The sequence below is a fragment of the Saccoglossus kowalevskii genome, chromosome 12, assembly GCF_978046115.1.
Source record: "Saccoglossus kowalevskii chromosome 12, keSacKowa6.1, whole genome shotgun sequence".
NCBI classification, from domain to species: domain Eukaryota; kingdom Metazoa; phylum Hemichordata; class Enteropneusta; family Harrimaniidae; genus Saccoglossus; species Saccoglossus kowalevskii.
Window position 1 is genome coordinate 28,136,045 of NC_140652.1, and position 26,071 is coordinate 28,162,115.

General features: G+C 33.2%; 3 protein-coding genes across 3 annotated transcripts; all 3 read right to left on the reverse strand.

The window, feature by feature from the left end:
• Window positions 1-2,286: 2,286 nt before the first annotated feature.
• On the reverse strand, window positions 2,287-3,013 carry LOC100372624 (uncharacterized). Its single transcript, XM_085506549.1, has 2 exons — window positions 2,994-3,013; window positions 2,287-2,881 (listed from the first exon to the last, which is right to left on the reverse strand). Exon 2 carries the CDS (start codon window positions 2,784-2,786, stop codon window positions 2,292-2,294), a length of 495 nt encoding a protein of 164 aa, XP_085362675.1. The 5' UTR covers window positions 2,787-2,881; window positions 2,994-3,013; the 3' UTR covers window positions 2,287-2,291.
• Window positions 3,014-4,014: 1,001 nt separating this feature from the next.
• Window positions 4,015-4,593, reverse strand: LOC146735699 (uncharacterized). Its single transcript, XM_085506012.1, has one exon. The coding sequence runs from the start codon at window positions 4,576-4,578 to the stop codon at window positions 4,015-4,017; it is 564 nt and encodes a 187-aa protein (XP_085362138.1). The 5' UTR covers window positions 4,579-4,593.
• Window positions 4,594-5,805: 1,212 nt separating this feature from the next.
• On the reverse strand, window positions 5,806-23,759 carry LOC100372776 (uncharacterized). The gene is made up of 12 exons (XM_085506013.1): window positions 23,707-23,759; window positions 15,525-15,626; window positions 15,115-15,304; window positions 14,246-14,372; window positions 13,953-14,025; window positions 12,658-12,861; window positions 12,033-12,171; window positions 11,188-11,843; window positions 10,162-10,246; window positions 9,450-10,049; window positions 7,667-8,257; window positions 5,806-6,464 (listed from the first exon to the last, which is right to left on the reverse strand). The coding sequence occupies exons 2-12, from the start codon at window positions 15,591-15,593 to the stop codon at window positions 5,806-5,808; spliced, it is 3,393 nt and encodes a 1,130-aa protein (XP_085362139.1). The 5' UTR covers window positions 15,594-15,626; window positions 23,707-23,759.
• Window positions 23,760-26,071: the final 2,312 nt, after the last annotated feature.

A 26,071-nucleotide genomic window follows, 5' to 3' on the forward strand; every position in this document is an offset into this window, starting at 1 on the left:
ACAGTTGTAATGTTAGTGTTTCTCGATTACTGATTATGTGTAATTGAAAAGCAAGGACAACTGCATCCTTACAATTGTTTCTTACAAAAAGCTACGGTTACTTAACGCCATGTTTGACAGCATATTAATCTGATCTTAAAGAATTGTCAGCGGATGATACAACAAATGCAGAATGGGAAATAGTTCAGCAGTTACCACCACATTACTACTAACTGAATGGTGTATGTCATCAGCTGGAATGATTATTGTACAGGTTGTTACATGTCGTCAGTGAAATAATTTATCACATAATGTGCTTATTTTAAGTGTTGTCTTTCATTATTAACTCCAGCAATTCCCATTGCAGGTATGCATAATAGAATATCGCTAACTTCCCCATAACTCTGCTCAACTTTGCGTGCGTGCTGTTTTATGACAAGCTACGGTCAGCTCGTATGAAAGTCCGCTAGTATATTGAGCGTTTTCGAGTTTATTCGTCACGTCTTCAAGCATTCAACCCTGTGAATTCGATATTTCAACAACGGTCAAGTTTAAGGACAATCTTGCTAACTTGCCCATCAATTTGAATCTGTGCATGCTCAATAGATTACGACCACCTTTTTGTGTCCACTGACTTGTTCAGTATTTGTCCGATGTAGGTAAGACAATATAGTTGTTGGTTAGTAGAAAATAAATTATTTAATGCAATGCACAATCGGGGCAGGTTGAGTACCACACTGTATCAAAGTAAACCTGTACTGCGTACATGATTCAAAACGAAGCACGTGTATGGTACATTTTTTAGACTACGAACATACGAAGTGTGTTTCTGAAAATCCAACTGCAATTGACATTTTCAGTTGAACTCTTTGTACCTTTAGAACTGACGTCAACACCCATACATAATCTGAAAAACTTGTTAATGACAGCCAAGACTATTTGTTATAAGATATACCTGTAAGTTATATATTTGAGTTAAAATTTACTCAAGCATATTGTAACAATTTTAGATTGAAATGTCTAAAGCACTACTGTGCACTGAGTGTTGAACGATCAATATATGTACAGAGAATAAGTGCGACTAATTCTGAACTACGAAAATTGATCATGATTATTGGTCAACATTTCCATTACTGAACTTGTGATAACCATTTTTAAAACATTATCATCTATGTGATACTGGCCATATACGACTCATTTAACAGCGCCCATTTAACATTGCAAAACACAAATGTGTTACTTCTCTTCGGGGTTTCCAATGTCGTGACACCATGTGCATTGATGTTTTTTTGTCATCTTCGTTTGCTGGTCCTGCTGAACTAACTGTTAATTCTCACTGTACCAATAATAAAAGGGAAGTGAACACCGCAATGTTTGTAGGTATAAATTACCACGAGAATGCAACAGTCAACTCTACTGAAACGTTATGTTGCAAATATACACATGAGCTTGCCACAATGAACCATCGATACTACAGCGCGGAAAATGAAAAAAAATCGGCACTATGTGATGACACACTGTGATGAAATGGGTCTTTTGATTGTCATGTATTATATTTGGGGATATACATTGAATATAATCTACATAGAATTATCAAAATAATAACCCGAGGACTCGTACATAATATTACAGATCATGGCTTTGTCAGCCAATCGGATTAATGCATTTGTTCACGGATGGCATTGCCATCTTTAAGTCACCAAACCTGTGTCTTAACTTCAGAGAATCATTGCTATATTATTATGTGTTTATTGAATATGGGCGTCCACTGCAAGAATTTACTCAATATTCTCTTTCCACACACGCTCATACGCTATGCTATGTATGTTTTATATACACTGTATGTGAATGAACTGAGATCAATTTGCTTCACTTTATTACCTTTTCAATTAATCATGCATTACAATTCATACAAATAAGTGACTAAAAAGAATTATTATTCATTAGCATATATTCTGATAACGTTGTCTTTCAGAAATATCTAAATCGGTGTCTAATACACCATTAGCGGCAATTATGTTTATTTCTGTAATGAAAAAGACATTATGAACAATAAAAAGTCTCGACTGCAATATACATGTAACACAGAACATTCATTATCCAATTAGTAGACTTGTATATCTCACAATGTAAGCTATATTTCAGTGTGAAATAAACTCCTGAGTTGCCATTCTGAATATCTTACCGTGCACAACATATATATACAAATAACTGACGAGGTGATGTGTATGCGAAAAGTATTGTTGTTAACATCAACAATGAACTTTTGAAAATAATCAATCAATGACTTAACAAAACAACACTAACCGTATTTAGATGCCGAACGACACAGAAGTAACACATCTGCTATTGGAAATTTCACCTTGCCAATACGATGTATAGGAAGATCTCTCCCACAAACCACATGTGGTTCCAATACCAATAACTACTCCATTTTTGCTCACGGATATATCAGACACTATACCATTACCATCCACATTTGCCCATACTCCTTGTATACCAGGTCTTTTATATAATTTGCCATTCATTCCAACGCCTAATATACTTCCATCTGGTAGCACCGATATGGACTTTACGGATCCACTATTTGCAACAGGGCCAGACCATAATCCCTGAACACCAGGACGAGTATACAAAAGGTTGTTCATACCAATACCAACGATTGTACCATCAGGCATTACAGTAACATCCATCACTGAACCACTATTTGCTACAGGACCTTGCCAAGTCGCATCTAAACTGCTCTTTGTCCACAATCGATTGGATGTACCAACACCTACAATAGTGCCATCGTGTAGAACAGTCATTGCAATCACACAACAGCTGTTCGGTGCTGGACCCGTCCATCTTCCTTCAATTCCATCTCTTGTGTAGATTTTTTTGTCGGTTCCAATACCATATACTAAATAACGTAAATATAATTAGTAAACTAAAATCTGTTTTGTCGAACTGAATGTGTTTTAAAAACATCGAATTTTATTTTGTGTAGCATTTCAAACAATCAGAATATATACCTTTCTCTGTTTTTTCTACCTTATCTTCTATATTTGGAACAGGTGTCGAGAAAAAAAAAAGTGTGATATTGAGAATGACATGAAATCTATAACAACATTCGACAAAAAAGCCAAAATGATGTTAAATTTGAATGACATAAGCATTATAGAACAACATTTGACATAGAAGACCAGAGTGACGTCAAATTGAAATGACATAAGCATTCTAGAACAACATTTGACACAGAAAACCAGAGTGAAGTCAAATTTAAATGACAGTGTGAATTCAAGAACAAAATTTGACATAAAGCCAAGAGTGACGTCAAACTTGAATATCCATTCCACGAATCATCATCGTCGTTTGTGAGTAATACATAGAAAACATATATAGTTTTATAAAATATGTATCGCCAATGAAGCATCCTCATACAACTATATAATGTGTAATGACTATTTGTTGAATAACGTTATATAATATTTCAATTCAACGCATACAGATATGCCTGTTGCTACTGAAGTGTTGCTTTGTTTAAGTTATTTTCGGTCCTCAGCCCAAATCTAATGATCTCGTAATTATATCTTTATCTAACTGCTGAGAAACGCAAATGTACTCCTCACATAATAAGACGCGATTACTCGTTTCTCATTAAAAACAAACTGACGTAATCACAGAACGCTATTCAGTGCGTGAAGCAACATATATGCGTCACAGTATTGCCAATGGTATCGTAAAACCAATCTATACAATTTCGGTGTACTTTGTTATGCAATAGTTACAAATACGTATGTTGCTATTCTGTTTTTTCATGCTTATTCAGAATCTTGAAGGGGTACTATGTATCTCAAATTAATGTTATTGCAAAACAAACACATTTAATGAAATAGACTTTAAACATGCATTCATGTTAATTGTGATGTATACTGTTCGCAATCACAACAATTATGTTGGGCATATTCTGAATATACAACACAAATTGACTTAGTTACATATAATATAACATACATGTAACATTTCAAAACAAATTAAATGTTTCATTTAAAATCACACAATGACAGTGTCAATGTAATAGTATTTATCTGATAGATATAAACAATGTAAACAAAACTCACCTTTCTCTACAAACGACACAGAAGTAACACATCGGCTACTTGCAATCTCACCTTGCCAATACGATGTATAAGAAGGTCTCTCCCACAAACCACATGTGGTTCCAATGCCAATTACTGCACCATCTTTGTTAACGGATATATCAGACACTATACCATTACCATCCACATTTGTCCATACTCCTTGTATACCAGGTCTTTTATATAATTTGCCATTCATTCCAACACCTAATATACTTCCATCTGGTAGCACCGATATGGACTTTACGGATCCACTATTTGAAACAGGGCCAGACCATAATCCCTGAACACCAGGACGAGTATACAAAAGGTTGTTCATACCAATACCAACGATTGTACCATCAGGCATTACAGTAACATCCATCACTGAACCACTATTTGCTACAGGACCTTGCCAAGTCGCATCTAAACTGCTCTTTGTCCACAATCGATTGGATGTACCAACACCTACAATAGTGCCATCGTGTAGAACAGTCATTGCAATCACACAACAGCTGTTCGGTGCTGGACCCGTCCATCTTCCTTCAATTCCATCTCTTGTGTAGATTTTTTTGTCGGTTCCAATACCATATACTAAATAACGTAAATATAATTAGTAAACTAAAATCTGTTTTGTCAAACTGAATGTGTTTTAAAAACATCGAATTTTATTTTGTGTAGCATTTCAAACAATCAGAATATATACCTTTCTCTGTTTTTTCTACCTTATCTTCTATATTTGGAACAGGTGTCGAGAAAAAAAAAGTGTGATATTGAGAATGACATGAAATCTATAACAACATTTGACAAAAAAGCCAAAATGATGTTAAATTTGAATGACATAAGCATTATAGAACAACATTTGACATAGAAGACCAGAGTGACGTCAAATTGAAATGACATAAGCATTCTAGAACAACATTTGACACAGAAAACCAGAGTGACGTCAAATTTAAATGACAGTGTGAATTCAAGAACAAAAATTGACATAAAGCCAAGAGTGACGTCAAACTTGAATATCCATTCCACGAATCATCATCGTCGTTTGTGAGTAATACATAGAAAACATATATAGTTTTATAAAATATGTATCGCCAATGAAGCATCCTCATACAACTATATAATGTGTAATGACTATTTGTTGAATAACGTTATATAATATTTCAATTCAACGCATACAGATATGCCTGTTGCTACTGAAGTGTTGCTTTGTTTAAGTTATTTTCGGTCCTCAGCCCAAATCTAATGATCTCGTAATTATATCTTTATCTAACTGCTGAGAAACGCAAATGTACTCCTCACATAATAAGACGCGATTACTCGTTTCTCATTAAAAACAAAGTGACGTAATCACAAAACGTTATTCAGTGCGTGAAGCAACATATATGCGTCACAGTATTGCCAATGGTATCGTAAAACCGATCTATACAATTTCGGTGTACGTTGTTATGCAATAGTTACAAATACGTATGTTGCTATTCTGTTTTTTCATGCTTATTCAGAATCATGAAGGGGTACTATGTATCTCAAATTAATGTTATTGCAAAACAAACACATTTAATGAAATAGACTTTAAACATGCATTCATGTTAATTGTGATGTATACTGTTCGCAGTCACAACAATTATGTTGGGCATATTCTGAATATACAACACAAATTGACTTAGTTACATATAATATAACATACATGTAACATTTCAAAACAAATTAAATGTTTCATTTAAAATCACACAATGACAGTGTCAATATAATAGTATTTATCTGATAGATATAAACAATGTAAACAAAACTCACCTTTCTCTACAAACGACACAGAAGTAACACATCGGCTACTTGCAATCTCACCTTGCCAATACGATGTATAAGAAGGTCTCTCCCACAAACCACATGTGGTTCCAATGCCAATTACTGCACCATCTTTGTTAACGGATATATCAGACACTATACCATTACCATCCACATTTGTCCATACTCCTTGTATACCAGGTCTTTTATATAATTTGCCATTCATTCCAACACCTAATATACTTCCATCTGGTAGCACCGATATGGACTTTACGGATCCACTATTTGCAACAGGGCCAGACCATAATCCCTGAACACCAGGACGAGTATACAAAAGGTTGTTCATACCAATACCAACGATTGTACCATCAGGCATTACAGTAACATCCATCACTGAACCACTATTTGCTACAGGACCTTGCCAAGTCGCATCTAAACTGCTCTTTGTCCACAATCGATTGGATGTACCAACACCTACAATAGTGCCATCGTGTAGAACAGTCATTGCAATCACACAACAGCTGTTCGGTGCTGGACCCGTCCATCTTCCTTCAATTCCATCTCTTGTGTAGATTTTTTTGTCGGTTCCAATACCATATACTAAATAACGTAAATATAATTAGTAAACTAAAATCTGTTTTTTGTCAAACTGAATGTGTTTTAAAAACATCGAATTTTATTTTGTGTAGCATTTCAAACAATCAGAATATATACCTTTCTCTGTTTTTTCTACCTTATCTTCTATATTTGGAACAGGTGTCGAGAAAAAAAAAGTGTGATATTGAGAATGACATGAAATCTATAACAACATTTGACAAAAAAGCCAAAATGATGTTAAATTTGAATGACATAAGCATTATAGAACAACATTTGACATAGAAGACCAGAGTGACGTCAAATTGAAATGACATAAGCATTCTAGAACAACATTTGACACAGAAAACCAGAGTGACGTCAAATTTAAATGACAGTGTGAATTCAAGAACAAAAATTGACATAAAGCCAAGAGTGACGTCAAACTTGAATATCCATTCCACGAATCATCATCGTCGTTTGTGAGTAATACATAGAAAACATATATAGTTTTATAAAATATGTATCGCCAATGAAGCATCCTCATACAACTATATAATGTGTAATGACTATTTGTTGAATAACGTTATATAATATTTCAATTCAACGCATACAGATATGCCTGTTGCTACTGAAGTGTTGCTTTGTTTAAGTTATTTTCGGTCCTCAGCCCAAATCTAATGATCTCGTAATTATATCTTTATCTAACTGCTGAGAAACGCAAATGTACTCCTCACATAATAAGACGCGATTACTCGTTTCTCATTAAAAACAAAGTGACGTAATCACAGAACGTTATTCAGTGCGTGAAGCAACATATATGCGTCACAGTATTGCCAATGGTATCGTAAAACCGATCTATACAATTTCGGTGTACGTTGTTATGCAATAGTTACAAATACGTATGTTGCTATTCTGTTTTTTCATGCTTATTCAGAATCATGAAGGGGTACTATGTATCTCAAATTAATGTTATTGCAAAACAAACACATTTAATGAAATAGACTTTAAACATGCATTCATGTTAATTGTGATGTATACTGTTCGCAGTCACAACAATTATGTTGGGCATATTCTGAATATACAACACAAATTGACTTAGTTACATATAATATAACATACATGTAACATTTCAAAACAAATTAAATGTTTCATTTAAAATCACACAATGACAGTGTCAATATAATAGTATTTATCTGATAGATATAAACAATGTAAACAAAACTCACCTTTCTCTACAAACGACACAGAAGTAACACATCGGCTACTTGCAATCTCACCTTGCCAATACGATGTATAAGAAGGTCTCTCCCACAAACCACATGTGGTTCCAATGCCAATTACTGCACCATCTTTGTTAACGGATATATCAGACACTATACCATTACCATCCACATTTGTCCATACTCCTTGTATACCAGGTCTTTTATATAATTTGCCATTCATTCCAACACCTAATATACTTCCATCTGGTAGCACCGATATGGACTTTACGGATCCACTATTTGCAACAGGGCCAGACCATAATCCCTGAACACCAGGACGAGTATACAAAAGGTTGTTCATACCAATACCAACGATTGTACCATCAGGCATTACAGTAACATCCATCACTGAACCACTATTTGCTACAGGACCTTGCCAAGTCGCATCTAAACTGCTCTTTGTCCACAATCGATTGGATGTACCAACACCTACAATAGTGTCATCGTGTAGAACAGTCATTGCAATCACACAACAGCTGTTCGGTGCTGGACCCGTCCATCTTCCTTCAATTCCATCTCTTGTGTAGATTTTTTTGTCGGTTCCAATACCATATACTAAATAACGTAAATATAATTAGTAAACTAAAATCTGTTTTGTCAAACTGAATGTGTTTTAAAAACATCGAATTTTATTTTGTGTAGCATTTCAAACAATCAGAATATATACCTTTCTCTGTTTTTTCTACCTTATCTTCTATATTTGGAACAGGTGTCGAGAAAAAAAAAAGTGTGATATTGAGAATGACATGACATCTATAACAACATTCGACAAAAAAGCCAAAATGATGTTAAATTTGAATGACATAAGCATTATAGAACAACATTTGACATAGAAGACCAGAGTGACGTCAAATTGAAATGACATAAGCATTCTAGAACAACATTTGACACAGAAAACCAGAGTGACGTCAAATTTAAATGACAGTGTGAATTCAAGAACAAAAATTGACATAAAGCCAAGAGTGACGTCAAACTTGAATATCCATTCCACGAATCATCATCGTCGTTTGTGAGTAATACATAGAAAACATATATAGTTTTATAAAATATGTATCGCCAATGAAGCATCCTCATACAACTATATAATGTGTAATGGCTATTTGTTGAATAACGTTATATAATATTTCAATTCAACGCATACAGATATGCCTGTTGCTACTGAAGTGTTGCTTTGTTTAAGTTATTTTCGGTCCTCAGCCCAAATCTAATGATCTCGTAATTATATCTTTATCTAACTGCTGAGAAACGCAAATGTACTCCTCACATAATAAGACGCGATTACTCGTTTCTCATTAAAAACAAACTGACGTAATCACAGAACGTTATTCAGTGCGTGAAGCAACATATATGCGTCACAGTATTGCCAATGGTATCGTAAAACCAATCTATACAATTTCGGTGTACTTTGTTATGCAATAGTTACAAATACGTATGTTGCTATTCTGTTTTTTCATGCTTATTCAGAATCATGAAGGGGTACTATGTATCTCAAATTAATGTTATTGCAAAACAAACACATTTAATGAAATAGACTTTAAACATGCATTCATGTTAATTGTGATGTATGCTGTTCGCAGTCACAACAATTATGTTGGGCATATTCTGAATATACAACACAAATTGACTTAGTTACATATAATATAACATACATGTAACATTTCAAAACAAATTAAATGTTTCATTTAAAATCACACAATGACAGTGTCAATATAATAGTATTTATCTGATAGATATAAACAATGTAAACAAAACTCACCTTTCTCTACAAACGACACAGAAGTAACACATCGGCTACTTGCAATCTCACCTTGCCAATACGATGTATAAGAAGGTCTCTCCCACAAACCACATGTGGTTCCAATGCCAATTACTGCACCATCTTTGTTAACCGATATATCAGACACTATACCATTACCATCCACATTTGTCCATACTCCTTGTATATCAGGTCTTTTATATAATTTGCCATTCATTCCAACACCTAATATACTTCCATCTGGTAGCACCGATATGGACTTTACGGATCCACTATTTGCAACAGGGCCAGACCATAATCCCTGAACACCAGGACGAGTATACAAAAGGTTGTTCATACCAATACCAACGATTGTACCATCAGGCATTACAGTAACATCCATCACTGAACCACTATTTGCTACAGGACCTTGCCAAGTCGCATCTAAACTGCTCTTTGTCCACAATCGATTGGATGTACCAACACCTACAATAGTGCCATCGTGTAGAACAGTCATTGCAATCACACAACAGCTGTTCGGTGCTGGACCCGTCCATCTTCCTTCAATTCCATCTCTTGTGTAGATTTTTTTGTCGGTTCCAATACCATATACTAAATAATGTAAATATAATTAGTAAACTAAAATCTGTTTTGTCAAACTGAATATGTTTTAAAAACATCGAATTTTATTTTGTGTAGCATTTCAAACAATCAGAATATATACCTTTCTCTGTTTTTTCTACCTTATCTTCTATATTTGGAACAGGTGTCGAGAAAAAAAAAGTGTGATATTGAGAATGACATGAAATCTATAACAACATTCGACAAAAAAGCCAAAATGATGTTAAATTTGAATGACATAAGCATTATAGAACAACATTTGACATAGAAGACCAGAGTGACGTCAAATTGAAATGACATAAGCATTCTAGAACAACATTTGACACAGAAAACCAGAGTGACGTCAAATTTAAATGACAGTGTGAATTCAAGAACAAAAATTGACATAAAGCCAAGAGTGACGTCAAACTTGAATATCCATTCTACGAATCATCATCGTCGTTTGTGAGTAATACATAGAAAACATATATAGTTTTATAAAATATGTATCGCCAATGAAGCATCCTCATACAACTATATAATGTGTAATGACTATTTGTTGAATAACGTTATATAATATTTCAATTCAACGCATACAGATATGCCTGTTGCTACTGAAGTGTTGCTTTGTTTAAGTTATTTTCGGTCCTCAGCCCAAATCTAATGATCTCGTAATTATATCTTTATCTAACTGCTGAGAAACGCAAATGTACTCCTCACATAATAAGACGCGATTACTCGTTTCTCATTAAAAACAAACTGACGTAATCACAGAACGTTATTCAGTGCGTGAAGCAACATATATGCGTCACAGTATTGCCAATGGTATCGTAAAACCAATCTATACAATTTCGGTGTACTTTGTTATGCAATAGTTACAAATACGTATGTTGCTATTCTGTTTTTTCATGCTTATTCAGAATCATGAAGGGGTACTATGTATCTCAAATTAATGTTATTGCAAAACAAACACATTTAATGAAATAGACTTTAAACATGCATTCATGTTAATTGTGATGTATACTGTTCGCAGTCACAACAATTATGTTGGGCATATTCTGAATATACAACACAAATTGACTTAGTTACATATAATATAACATACATGTAACATTTCAAAACAAATTAAATGTTTCATTTAAAATCACACAATGATAGTGTCAATGTAATAGTATTTATCTGATAGATATAAACAATGTAAACAAAACTCACCTTTCTCTACAAACGACACAGAAGTAACACATCGGCTACTTGCAATCTCACCTTGCCAATACGATGTATAAGAAGGTCTCTCCCACAAACCACATGTGGTTCCAATGCCAATTACTGCACCATCTTTGTTAACGGATATATCAGACACTATACCATTACCATCCACATTTGTCCATACTCCTTGTATACCAGGTCTTTCATATAATTTGCCATTCATTCCAACACCTAATATACTTCCATTTGGTAGCACCGATATGGACTTTACGGATCCACTATTTGCAACAGGGCCAGACCATAATCCCTGAACACCAGGACGAGTATACAAAAGGTTGTTCATACCAATACCAACGATTGTACCATCAGGCATTACAGTAACATCCATCACTGAACCACTATTTGCTACAGGACCTTGCCAAGTCGCATCTAAACTGCTCTTTGTCCACAATCGATTGGATGTACCAATACCTACGATAGTGCCATCGTGTAGAACAGTCATTGCAATTACACAGCAGCTGTTCGGTGCTGGACCAGACCAAGTTCCCTGAATATCGTCTCTACTGTATATTTTTCTATCGGTTCCAATACCATAAATTTCTGAACGTAATGTAATGAACACATGTATACATGAAAACTCGCTATGATTTTTCAATAAAATACCCTAGAGTATTGTTATTTAGGTATATAAGATAGACAAGACAAACGTATTTAATCACCATTGCTATACATTTACCATATACATTGGCACATAAAAACGATCAGCCATAGGATATCCAATATACTTACTGTTTACTCCTGCAGGGCAATTGTAAATTATATTGGCAAGTTCAATATCAGCGGCACTCAGATAATTACGCTGACCAATCTTAGCTTGATCGGCAGGGTTCTTCGCGCTGATGGTTGGTTGACCATTTTTGCTGAAATACTAAAATAAATTGTTTGAAAACAAATGTCTGAATATTATAAGTGTCTTACATGGTATATATTTCTCGAATTGATTAACAGACGCACAGTAATACTCGTTGCAATCATAAACTATTAATATCAATAGGTGGAGTAAAATTATTGATGTGCTACTACCGACCAAACGAAAACCGACATCTTAGAAGGCATTCGTCATTAGAGGGCGTAAAATGTAGACGAGATGTACTATACATTCATTTTCATTATAGTAGTTTAACTATAATTCCTAAAACAGTTTACTGATTATTTTAGTTATGATCATTTCTGTGCTGCTTACAACAGTCAAATATAATTAATATAGTAATTATGACGGTTGGACACAATTAATTTTGTTGATTTTGGTTTTGTCTGCTCGGATAATTTTGAAGTTTTAAGCTTGTACTGTACACAAATCTATTAAACTACTTAGTCACATTTAAGTGAACATATCACAGTGTAAAATACATACGTGTGTCCCATAATGCATAAGTGATCCCGGATCATAAGCCACACCATAAGAGTTGATAGTTGCTGAAGTGTATTTACGAAAATTATGTTCCTTCCCGGATTGTATGTTCTCACTGTGAATAATTACATAATCGTCTCTATCAGATCTACTTTGTTCATGCCAGAAACCAATTGCATGACCAATCTCATGAGCTATTGTTCCCCTCTGTTGGAATAAAAACAATATTATCTGATTATCATGATATGAGGCATATATATTATAATAATGTTTGGAGGGTAGGAGTATACAACTACAAAATATCATACAAAATGTTGATAACATTCTCCTAATATGGTAATTTTGCATATGTAGATTAGAATATAATTTCCAATTCGGAGTTTTAAAAAAAATAGTAGAGGAAACTGCAATATAGACTTTCCGTTTTTGATATTGTGAATTAGTTTTGTTTTTATGCAGCAAATTACAGTATTTTTTAACAAGTAAAATCATATTTATTAAAGATATTGTTCATACACGAGTTGTACAGTACATAGTTTGTAATTCCATTAAGGTTCTTTCATATATAGCACATAGCAAATATTCTTTTGTAATCGGTAATTATACAAATTATTTATGGATGCATAGGGAATACATTTCGTTATGAATTATTCTTAATATTAATTTTTTAATTAGCTTGTCAAATTAGATTTTTCAGGGTTTTTCTCCAAGCAAAACGAAAGAAATTCACAATGTCGAAAACGGAAGGTCGCTTGTGTATCATTTTTTGTAAGAGATTTTAGGCACTAATACTACTCTGGTCAGATTGGCCATAGACGTATTTCAGCTGAATGCATAAAAAGGCTGAAATCCCTTTGTAAATTATTGGCATCAAAGAAATGAATGTTTGTTATTGTCCGGAGTTTTTATTCGTCATCATGATTTTCATCTTATCTTGTAGGCATTCCCTGATTACGCTCAATGGCGTTAACGTAGAATCAACAACAGGTCTCAAACAAAATCAGCAATTGGTTGATGGCACTCAAATTCCGATAACGATATTGCCACACATCGCACTTGAAACCCATTTGTCAGTACTTGGCACCAGGCAAAATCATTAGTCTAATTCGTGCCTGTGCTTAGTTTTGGGATTTAACTACTGATTCTCAAAATCTACAATTCGACGAATTGCTGACGAAAAACTATGTTAGATCATTGTTTGGCCATTTGTTACCCAAATCAATTTCCTGTTCCCATTGTTTGTACTGACTGACTGACTTTACAAAATAAAAGAGATAAATGTGATAAGTATCACTTACATATGCGCACCCACTTCCGATTGATATGTCTTGTGCCCCACCGGGATTTGCGAGGCCCACGTATGACCAACATCTTTGAAGAAATGTAAACAAATAATGCATTAATAATTGTAATGAAAGTGATATTGCTTGCTACACCCACGTCTACCTGGCTATTTATTTATTTGTCATTCTCTACATACGTCATTAGTTTATAGTGGTTTTATACATATAATTTTGAAAATACGATGAGTGGCACATATTATAAATGTAGTATTGTCATATATAGTAATTAGGAATATGTGAATACTTACCCTGCATCTTTTATAAATCGGATTCTCGATGTGTGACCTGCTGAAGCGCTATAAGCAGGAAATTTTAGACACGAAACGCTTTCCCAATATTGGATTGCACTAAGAATTACATCTGTGTCACCTTGACCTGAATAATAATGATTAGAATAATGCAACTAAATCAATACTATGATATATAGTATGACAATCCACTTGTAATATAAATATAGCATTTATAATATACTTAAATGACAGCATTAATTGAAAAAGCACTTCACTAAAACAAAGCATAGCTTTATCTACGAGCTACAATGCTCAGCTTCGGTCGATGTTGACAAGAGTGTTTTGTAAGATATCATGCAATAGAGAATGTCCCACAACTTACAACTGTAAAACAAATTGGTCATTTTGATTAAAAAGACTTTTTTTTCAATCCACAAAAAATAATTTTACACCAATTTTGACCATTATTTGACTTTGAATTGTCTTAATAATGAATGTAAGTCATTAAGAACTAAATTCTCTGTGTGAAAAACAAACTTTTTATGTTCTTTTTTATACATACAAAGAGTCGAGGAAGGTTCATAAGCATTTTAAAGCAATTGGTCTGGTAAAAATGATATCATGAAGAGGAACGAATTAATTAAAAAATTAATCGTAATCTCAATTATATATCACCACATATCACCACAAACAACTGCATGACAGTCTAAATCAATTTACAAAAAAACAAATATAAAACATTATGCTTTCTGGATTGGGCGTGTATCAATCTACACTGACATAGCATAGCATGCCATACATCGTTACTAGATGTATTAGTGTAATTTATATTCTTATGTACTACAGAAAACTGTGGTAATTCATGTAAAATGATGTATATATCTTACTTGTAGATGATATTTCGTAAGGCACAATAGCACCAGGCCAACGTTTAGTTACATCAGCATGTGCTTTCCTAGTTTGGAGACCTTCTATGTCATTTTCCAATGCTGTTTTCTGTTCTGGTGTCAATATCATGTCCGATTCAGTGGCCCCCGGTGTCTCAGCTTCTTCAGGTGGTTCGGGTTGCACATCCACCTAAGACAATTTCCAAATAAACGCAAATGGTGGTGTATGTATCATATATATTTGATGAAAAATTGTCTAAAAGACAGTATGTTGATGTCAAGCTATTTGCAAAAAAATACGTTTTTACAATAACTAATAATAGTATGTTATATATAATAATATTGTTATTGGTTATAAAACATATATTTTATATATGTGGACTGAATTGTAATTTAATGTAATATAATACCATGTTTATGCAGCCCACAGACAGTGCCAGTATTATAAGTACATGACGTAGCTGGTATGTTCTTCCCATAATTGCCAATGATTCAAAATCAAACAAACAATTCTGCAAGGTTAAAAGTAATCATCATCATCATCATCATCATCATCATCATCATCATCATCATCATCATCATCATCATCATCATCATCTTCAAAGTGTTAACACTAAAAGATGTATTACATATTTTGGACTATTTTTGCCTTATAAAAATCTGCTTTTCTGTATTGCCGAATCGTGCATAAAGATTATTATAAATTATCATCATCGTCAAAACGTTTATACTAAAAAGCTATGTTTGCCTTATAAAAACCCGCTTTTCTGTGTTGCTGAATTGTGGATAAGGATTACACGAAACTAATGCGTCAATATTGGTTCAATAATAAACCATTGATATATTTTGTTCTCAAAGCAGATATTCATAGTTTAAAAATGAAAAACAAATGGCAGAACAAGTACTAGATTTTCGAAATTGGAGAAAATAAATAAATGTGTCTTGATTGTGTATACTTGATATAATCTCCTATTACATAGTCTAGAATTTTCACTTCTATGTGACCAAGAAGCTGAATTATTGAACAGCCAAATTTCTTAATTTTTACAATATAATTTGTGTATAATGACAATATCCTTTTTTTCTGAATAGCTGCCAAAATCCCGTGGAGAGACGGAACCAGGAGTTGTGTTTTGACGCTTTAAATCCATTGCACTTGTCATTCCACTGCCAATGTACAAGCTTGGTATTTGCATGTGACAGAGGTAGATGGTGGATTACTCCGTTTCAGTCTTTTGCAAAAGATAGTGATTGTACTGTGAATCATGCATATTAGATTTGTGTCATAGAAAATATTCATCGTTTAAAAATAAAAATGACTGAACAAAACCGAGTGTATCTTCACATTTATGATCAATGCATCAACAAGGTAGTTATTAAACAAGCACATTTGTTTATTTTATAATATAACTTGTGTGTATTGACAATAGCTGATGGCCATTCGTTTTGTTTTTCATCTGAATTATTAAACAACGTTGCATTATTCATGCCACTGAACATGTAAAACCATAATGTTAGTAGAAAGAGGAATTGATAGTGATAGATGTTGGATTCCTGTCCACCATTCTATTACAAATGCTAGTGATTACATATGTTAAGTGTTCATTTTCAATCCGCTTTGGGTCCGATTTTTTAAAGACACCAAACAAGGCAAATTCATGAATTAAATAAAAATACCGAGGTAGAAACACAAACAATTACTTAATATTTAAATTACGACAAAACACCATGCAACGTACCATGCCTCATGTGGCACTTGTTCAACACTGAATTCTAAGATAACCAACACATAAGAACAGCATATATATTATAAGGACAGTTTTGATCTCAACATATAAGTAACCAACGATTTTATATATTGACTTATCTTTGGTCATTTAATAAGAAATACATTATAATTCAAACTTGCAAACCTATGACATGGTAAAAAGACGGATTGCCGAGTTACGAACCACAAATGATATACTTTCGAAAATTGGAACAATATTTCGAAATACCTTACACAAAAATATAAAACAAGGTCATTCAATGACTAGGCACAACTCATGATATTTAAATGATCTGCTAAGAATGGTAATCACGTAATGAACTAAACAGACGAACCTCTCTGGACAGTGCGCAATGTGAAAATGTTGGATATCAAACAATTGTCACGGTTATTCTTGTTTTACAGATACCTGCATTTCCGAATCACGAAAGTAATACCTGAATTATGACGTCAAATATAATCCATATCATTTTGTTTTTTCATTTTAATGGACAGGAAGATATTCATGGATAAACAAACTATTAAAAATGACAGATCAATCACTAGTTGACCTGCGTAATTTGGAAATTTGAGGAACTGAATAAACATGACTTGATTCTTTTAAACAAGATATAAACTTATATTACATTGTGCTGAATTTGTTTCTTTATTGGCGGTGTTGAGAGACAATTCTTGAAAAAAAGTGATGTGATCAACATGTTCAATTATAAAATATGTACAGAAATTATGTGCAACGACAATAAATCTTATTCACAAATGACCGACAAGTTTTCGTTGTTGCGAGGGAGCTACAATACTTGGTTTTCCTCAAATACTTCTCCATTCTCTAATATTATTGTGACAGGCGATGCACCGGCCATAGAAACCATTTTTTAGAAAAGGTGGTCGGGATAAGAGTAGAGAGCGGATTTGTGTGTATTAGCAAATAACATAAGCAAGTTATTTGAAAAGAGACAGTGAATCAGTACGTTAAAGTATACGCCGTGTTTTAGACAAAGTGTCGTGGTTATGTTTTTATCATCAACGCTTTAATGAGAGAGTTTACAATCGAATATCATTGTATTATCATAGCAGGTATTAATAGCTCATTGAAATGATGAACAGATACCGATTGATCTGCACATTTTCGAAATTTTGGAAACTCAAATTTGAGAAAATTGATAAACGTGTCTTGATTGTGTATATTTGATATAAACTCTCATTACGTGGATGATATATACATAGACATACAATTGTCCATTTCATGAGAGATACCTTATCTCTCAACCTTGCAACACTATGAACTTTTAAACAGATGGATTGCCAGGTTACAAATCACAAATATGTTCTTATCCAAAATTGGATGAATATTTCGATATGCCATACACGAAATTATAAAACAAGATCATTCATTACACCGCACAAGTTATGATATTAAAGTGATCTGCTAAGAATGGTACTCACGAGAACTAAACGGACTAACCTCTCTGCACAGTGCACAACATGAGAATGCCGGACATCAGAATATTTTTACGATTATTCTTGTTTTACAGATACCTGCATTTCTAAATCTCAAAACTAATACCTGAATTATGACGTCAATTATAATCCATATCCTTACTAAAATGCAGCTTAAGTACATTCTCATTATCATGTATTACATATTTTGGACTATTTTTGCCTCATAAAAAACTGCTTTTCTATGTTGCTGAATCGTGGATAAAGATTATAAAAACACGAAACTAAAGCGTTATTATGGGGTCGATTATAAACCATGGATATATTTTGTTCTCAAAACGGATGTTCACAATTTAAAAATAAAATAAAAGGCAGAACAAGTACTAAATTTTTAAATTGGGGAAACTAAATAAAATTGTATTGATTATACATACGTGATATAAACTCCTATTACATAGTCCAGAATTTTCATTTATAGAGAGAGTTGAGAAGGATTATGAAACAACTGATTAATGAGTAATATGTGAACAAGAACCTGAATTATTAAACAGACAAATTTCTTCATTTTTACAATATAAATTGTGTGTAATGACAATAAACCTTATTTCTGAATATCTGCCAAAATCATGTGGAGAGACGGAACCAGGAGTTGTGTTTTGACGCTTTAAAACCATTGCACTTGTCATTCCACTGCCCATGTACAAGCTTGGTATTTGTAAACACTGAATGTGACAGAGGTAGATGGTGGATTACTCCGTACCAGTTTTTTGCAAAAGATAGTGATTGTACTGTGAATCATCCTCATTAACCATACACTGTGCTTTTGGTTATGTGTCCATTATTCAATGACTAGACACACAGTAATTATTAATATTAGCTGATATGAGTGGTACTCACATAATAAAATGATCGGACGACCCGTGCTGTACAATGCACAATGTATTTTTATTTCACAGAAACCTGCATTTCTATGTAACCGACGCGTAGATAAGGATAATAAAACAACAGAACAAATGCGTCCTTATGGCTCAATAGGAATCTTTGCATATTAGTTTATTGTCATTGAAAATATTCATCGTTTAAAAATAGAAATGGCTGAACAAAACCTAGTTTATCTTCACATTTTTATCTTCATATTTATGATGAATGTATGAGACAAGGTAGTTATTAAACAAGCATATTTGTTTATTTTATAATATAACTTGTGTATAGTGATAATAGCTGATGGCCATGCGGTTTTTTTTATCTGAATTCTTTAACAACGTTGCATTACTCATGCCACTGAACATGTAAAACCATCAAGTTTGTAGAAAGTGGAATTGATAGTGATAAATGTTGGATTCCTGTCCACCATTCTATTACAAAAGCTAGTGATTACATATGTTATGTGTCCAGTTTCAATCCGCTTAGTGTGCGATTTTTTAGAGACACCGAACAAGACAAATTCATGGATTAAATAAAAATACCGAGGTAGGAACAGAAACACATGTTTAGTATTTATATTACGACAAAGCACGATGCAAAGTACCATGCCTCATGTGGCACTTGTTCAACACGTTTTTCTACTGAATTCTAAGATAACGAAAACATAAGAACAGCATATATATTATAACGAATGGATAAACAAAATATTAAAAATGACAGACCAATCACTAGTTGATCTGCGTAATTTGAAAATTGGGAGGAACTGAATAAACATGACTTGATTCTTTTAAACAAGATATAAACTTCTATTACATTGTGCTGAATTTGTTTCTTTATTGGCGGTGTTGAGAGACATTTCTTGAAAATAAGTGATGTGATCAACATGTTCAATTAAAAAATATGTACAGAAATTATGTGCAATGAAAATAAATCTTATTCATAAATGACCTACGAGTTTTCGTTGTAACGAGGAATCTCAAATACTTTTCCATTCTCAAATAGTATCGCGAAAGGCGTTGCACCGGCCATAGAAACCAGTTTTTTGAAAAGGTGGTCGGGATAAGAGTAGAGAGCGGATTTGTGTTTATTAACAAATTGCAAAAGCAAGTTATTTGAAAAGAGACAGTGAATCAATATGATAAAGTATACGCCGTGTTTTAGACAAAGTGTCGTGGTTATGTGTTTATCATCAACGCTTTAATGAGAGCGTTTACAATCGAATATCATTGTATTTTCATAGCAGATTTTAAAATCTTAATAAAATGATGGCAGAACAGATACCAGTTGATCCGCACATTTTGAGAAACTCAAATTTGAGAAAATTGATAAACGTGTCTTGATTGTGCATATTTGATATAAACTCTCATTACGTGGATGATATATACATAGACATAAAGTTGTCCATTTCATGAGAGATACCTTATCTTTCAACCTTGCAACAGTATGAAATGTTAAACAGAGGGATTCCCAGGTTACAAATCACAAATATGTTCTTATCCAAAATTGGAAGAATATTTCGATATACCATACACAAAATTATAAAACAAGATCATTCATTACTAGGCACAATTTATGATATTAAAGTGATCTGCTAAGAATGGTACTCACGTGAACTAAACGGACTAACCTCTCTGCACAGTGCACAACGTGAGAATGCCGGACATCAGAACATTTTTACAATTATTCTTGTTTTACAGATACATGCATTTCTAAATCTCAAAACTAATACCTGAATTATGACGTCAATTATAATCCATATCCGTACGAAAACGCAGCTAAAGCACATTCTCATTATCATGTATTACATATTTTGGACTATTTCTGCCTCATAAAAACCTGCTTTCCTATGTTGCTGAATCGTGGATAAAGATTATGAAAACACAAAACTAAAGCGTTATTATGGGGTCGATTATAAACCATGGATATATTTTGTTCTCAAAACGGATGTTCATAATTTAAAAATAAAATAAAAGGCAGAACAAGTACAAAATTTTTAAATTGGGGAAACTAAATAAAATTGTCTTGATTATACATACTTTATATAAACTCCTATTACATAGTCCAGAATTTTCATTCATAGAGAGAGTTGAGAAGGATTATGAAACAACTGATTAATGAGTAATATGTGAACAAGAACCTGAATTATTAAACAGGCAAATTTCTTCATTTTTACAATATAAATTGTGTGTAATGACAATAATCCTTATTTCTGAATAGCTTCCAAAATCATGTGGAGAGACGGAACCAGGAGTTGTGTCTTGACGCTTTAAAACCATTGCACTTGTCATCCCACTGCCCATGTACAAGCTTGTTATTTGTAAACACTGAATGTGACAGAGGTAGATGGTGGATTACTCCGTACCAGTCTTTTGCAAAAGATAGTGATTGTACTGTGAATCATCCTCATGAACCATACACTGTGTATTTGGGTATGTGTCCATTATTCATTGACTAGACACAGAGTAATTATTAATATTAGCTGATATGAGTGGTACTCACATAATAAAATGATCGGACGACCCGTGCTGTACAATGCCCAATGTATTTTTATTTTACAGAAACCTGCATTTCTATGTAACCGACGCGTAGATATGGATTATAAAACAGCAGAACAAATGCGTCCTTACGGCTAAATAGGAATCTATGCATATTAGTTTACTGTCATTGAAAATATTCATCGTTTAAAAATAAAAATGGCTGAACAAATCCTAGTTTATCTTCACATTTTTATCTTCACATTTATGATGAATGTATGAGACAAGGTAGCTATTAAACAAGCATATTTGTTTATTTTATAATATAACTTGTGTGTAGTGACAATAGCTGATGGCCATGCGTTTTTTTTCATCTGAATTCTTTAACAGCGTTGCATTATTCATGCCACTGAACATGTAAAACCATCAAGTTTGTAGAAAGTGGAATTGATAGTGATAAATGTTGGATTCCTGTCCACCATTCTATTACAAAAGATAGTGAATACATATCTTATGCGTCCAGTTTCAATCCGCTTAGTGTGCGATTTTTTAGAGACACCAAACAAGACAAATTCATGGATTAAAAAGCAAAAGCAAGTTATTTGAAAAGACAGTGAATCAGTATGATAAAGTATACGCCGTGTTTTAGACAACGTGTCGTGGTTATGTTTTTATCATCAACGCTTTAATGAGAGAGTTTGCAATCGAATATCATTGTATTTTCATAGCAGATTTTAATATCTTAATAAAATGATGGCAGAACAGATACCAGTTGATCCGCACATTTTGAGAAACTCAAATTTGAGAAAATTGATAAACGTGTCTTGATTTTGTATATTTGATATACACTTTCAATACGCGGATGATATATACATAGACATAAAATTTGCCATTTCATGAGAGATACATTATCACTCAATGATTGATGGGAAGATAATCATGGATAAAAAAATAATTAACAAGCCATGCATGGCAGAGTACCCATTAGTTATCAAACTTAAGATATATATTTTTTTTGTTAATTTTTTTGTTAATAGCAATAAACGTAAACATGTCAGAGATATAAATCCAGAGGCTGATGCTAAATTATGATGATTTTTTAACATTAAAATGATTGACATTCAGTCATCTTTTTTTCTGATCGTCAATCAAGTACTGGTCCAAATTGGGAGATATTGCTTGGAACAGCATTATTAAAACAAAATGGCCTCTGGTCAGACAGGTCTGCACGCACGCACGCACACACGCACGGAAGCACACACGCACAGAGATCAATACATTAGTCCCCGTTTTCGGACTGCGTTCAAACAAGGATTAAACATGACAGATCAATCACTTGTTCACCTGCATATTTCGGCATAATTGAAGAAACTGAATAAACATGGCTTGATTGAACAAGATATAAACTTCTATTAAATTGTTTTCTTTATCTAGGGTGTTGAGGGACAATTCTTGAATAACAGAGTTCAAATGAATATGAACTGAAATTATGTGCAATGAAAATAAATTATATTCGTAAATGACCGACGAGTTCTCGTTGTAGCGGGGGAGCTACAATAATTGGTTTTCCCTCACCAAATAGTTTTCCATTATATAATATCATTGCGAGAGGCGATGCACCGGCTATGGAAACCATGTGTTTTGAAATAGTGGTCGGGATAAGAGTGATAGGATACATGGCAGGACAGATAGCAGTTGACCTGCACATTTTCGAAATTTGAGCAAATTTATAAACGTATCTTGATTGTATATATTTGATATAAACTTTCATTACGTGGATGATAAATACATAGACATAGATTTGGCCATTTCATGGGAGATACATTATCACTCAAACCTGCAGGTTGCCAGGTTACAAATCACAGACGGGTTCTTATCGACAACTGGAATAGTATTTCGAGATACCTTTCACAAATATACAAAACAAGATCATTGAATGAAAAGGCAGAAATTATGATACAGAAGTGATCTGCTAAGAATGGTACTCACATAATGAATTGAACGGACGACCCTGGCTGTACAGTGCACGACGTGAGAATGATGGATATCAAAACATATTTTAAAAAGACTATTTTTGTCTTTCTGTAAACCTGCATTTCTGTGTTAGCAAATCGTGGATAAGGATTAAAAAACAACTGACCTCATGCGTCATTATTAAACACATTTCATTCTTTAAAAAAACACTTGAGTGTACTAATAACAATAGCTTATTTTGTATTGCTGCCAATATCTTACTGGGAGAGACGACCATGAGTTATTTGTTCACTCTGAAAAGTGTTTGATTCTTTAAAATCATTACACTTGTCATTACACTGGGCACAAGCATCGTATTTGTAAACACAGAACGTGACAGAGGTAGATGGTAGATTAATGAGTACTAATCTATTGCAAAAGATAGTGATTGTACAGTGAATCATCCACATAAACCATACACTGTAATTTGGGATATGTGTCCATCATTCAATGACTAGACGCAAAGTAATTATTAATATTAGCTGCTATGAGTGGTACTCACATAATGACGACCCGTGCTGTACAGTGCACAATGTATTTTTATTTTACAGAAACCTGCATTTCTATGTTACTGATGCGTAGATAAGGATTATAAAACAACAGAACTAATGCGTCTTTATGGCTAAATGAGAATATATGCATACTAGTTTATTGTCATAGCAAATATTCATCGCTTAAAAATATAAATGGCTGAACAAAAACCTAGTTTATCTGCACATTTATGATGAATGTATGAACAAGGTAGTTATTAAACAAGCACATTTATTTATTTTATAATATAACTTGTGTGTATTGACAATAACTCATATTTTTGATTGTCTGTTGAGGTCACGTTGTGAGAATGATGGCCATGCGTTTTATTTTTCCTCTGAATTCTTTAACAACGTTAAATTCTTTATGCCTCTGAACATGTAAAAACATGATGTTTGTAGAAAGTGGAATTGATAGTAGTAGATGTTGGATTCATATCCACCATTCTTTTTCAAAAAGCTAGTGATTAAACATGTTATGTGTTCAATTTCAATCCGATTTGCGTGCAATTTTTTAAAGACACTAAACAAGACAAATTAGTGAATTACATAAATATACCGAGGTAGGAACAGAAACAAATATTTAGTATTTGTATTACGACAAATACCCTGCAAAGTACCGTGCCTTATGTGGTACTTGTTCAACACGTTTGTCTACTGAATTCAAAGATAAGGAAAATATAAGAACAGCATATATATTATACGACAATTTTGATCTCAACAAATAAATGTCCACTGATGTTATATATATATATATTGATATATCATTGAATATTTAATCAGAGATACATTATCGTTAAAATTTGCAACGCTATGACATGGTAAAATTACGGATTGCCGAGTTACAAAGCACAAATGAGTTTATCTAGAAAATTCGAAAAATATATCAAAATACCTAACACAATATCATTCAATGACCAGGCACAACATTTGATAATAAAATAATCTGCTAAGAATGCTCCTTACATATTGAACTAAACAGACGAACCTCTGTTGACAGTGTGCAATGTGAAACTGTTGGATATCAACCCATTTTTACGATTATTCTTGTTTTACAGATACCTGCATTTCCGAATCACAAAACTAATACCTGAATTATGACGTCAAATATAATCCATATATATATATTTTTCATTTTGATTGACAGGAAGATATTCATAGATAAACAAAATATTAAAAATGACAGATCAATTACTAGTTGTCCTGCCTAATTTGGAAATTGGAGGAACTGAATAAACATGACTTGATTTTATTAAAAAAGATATAAAATTCTAATACATTGTTCTTAATTTGTTTCTTTACTGGCCGGTTGAGAGACAATTCTTGAATAACAGAGTTCAAATTAATATGTGCTCAACATGTTCAATTATTAAATATGTGCATAAATTATGTGCAATGAAAATAAATCTTATTCATAAATGACCGACGAGTTTTCGTTGTAGCAGAGAGCTACAATATATGGTTTTCCTCAAATACTTTCCCATTCTCTAATAAATTGTCACAAGCGATACACCGGCAATGGAACCATATTTTTTTGAAAGAGTGGTCGGGATAGTGGTAGATAGTGGATTTGTGTGTATTAGTAATCTGTAAATGCAAGTACTTTGAAAAAGACAGTAAATCGTTATCATAAAGCATTCGCCGTGTTTTAGACCAAGTATTGTGGCTACGTTTTTATCATCAACTCAACATCTTAGTGAAAGAATTTGCAATCGAATTACATTGTATTCTCAAAGCATATATTAATAGCTAAATCTGAACATTTTGAGAAATTGAAATTTGAAAAAAAATTATAAATGTGTCTTGATTGT

What these genes read in the sequence shown, in the direction of transcription:
- LOC100372624 (XM_085506549.1), bottom strand. Translation starts at nt 2,786, where the DNA reads ATGACTGTTCTACACGATGGCACTATTGTAGGTGTTGGTACATCCAAT.
- LOC146735699 (XM_085506012.1), bottom strand. Translation starts at nt 4,578, where the DNA reads ATGACTGTTCTACACGATGGCACTATTGTAGGTGTTGGTACATCCAAT.
- LOC100372776 (XM_085506013.1), bottom strand. Translation starts at nt 15,593, where the DNA reads ATGGGAAGAACATACCAGCTACGTCATGTACTTATAATACTGGCACTG. An exon ending in CGATTTATAAAAGATGCAGG is followed by an intron (nt 14,026 to 14,245) that starts GTAAGTATTCAC and finishes ATTTCTTCAAAG; the next exon opens with ATGTTGGTCATACGTGGGCC. An exon ending in GGTAGAAAAAACAGAGAAAG is followed by an intron (nt 10,050 to 10,161) that starts GTATATATTCTG and finishes TACATTATTTAG; the next exon opens with TATATGGTATTGGAACCGAC.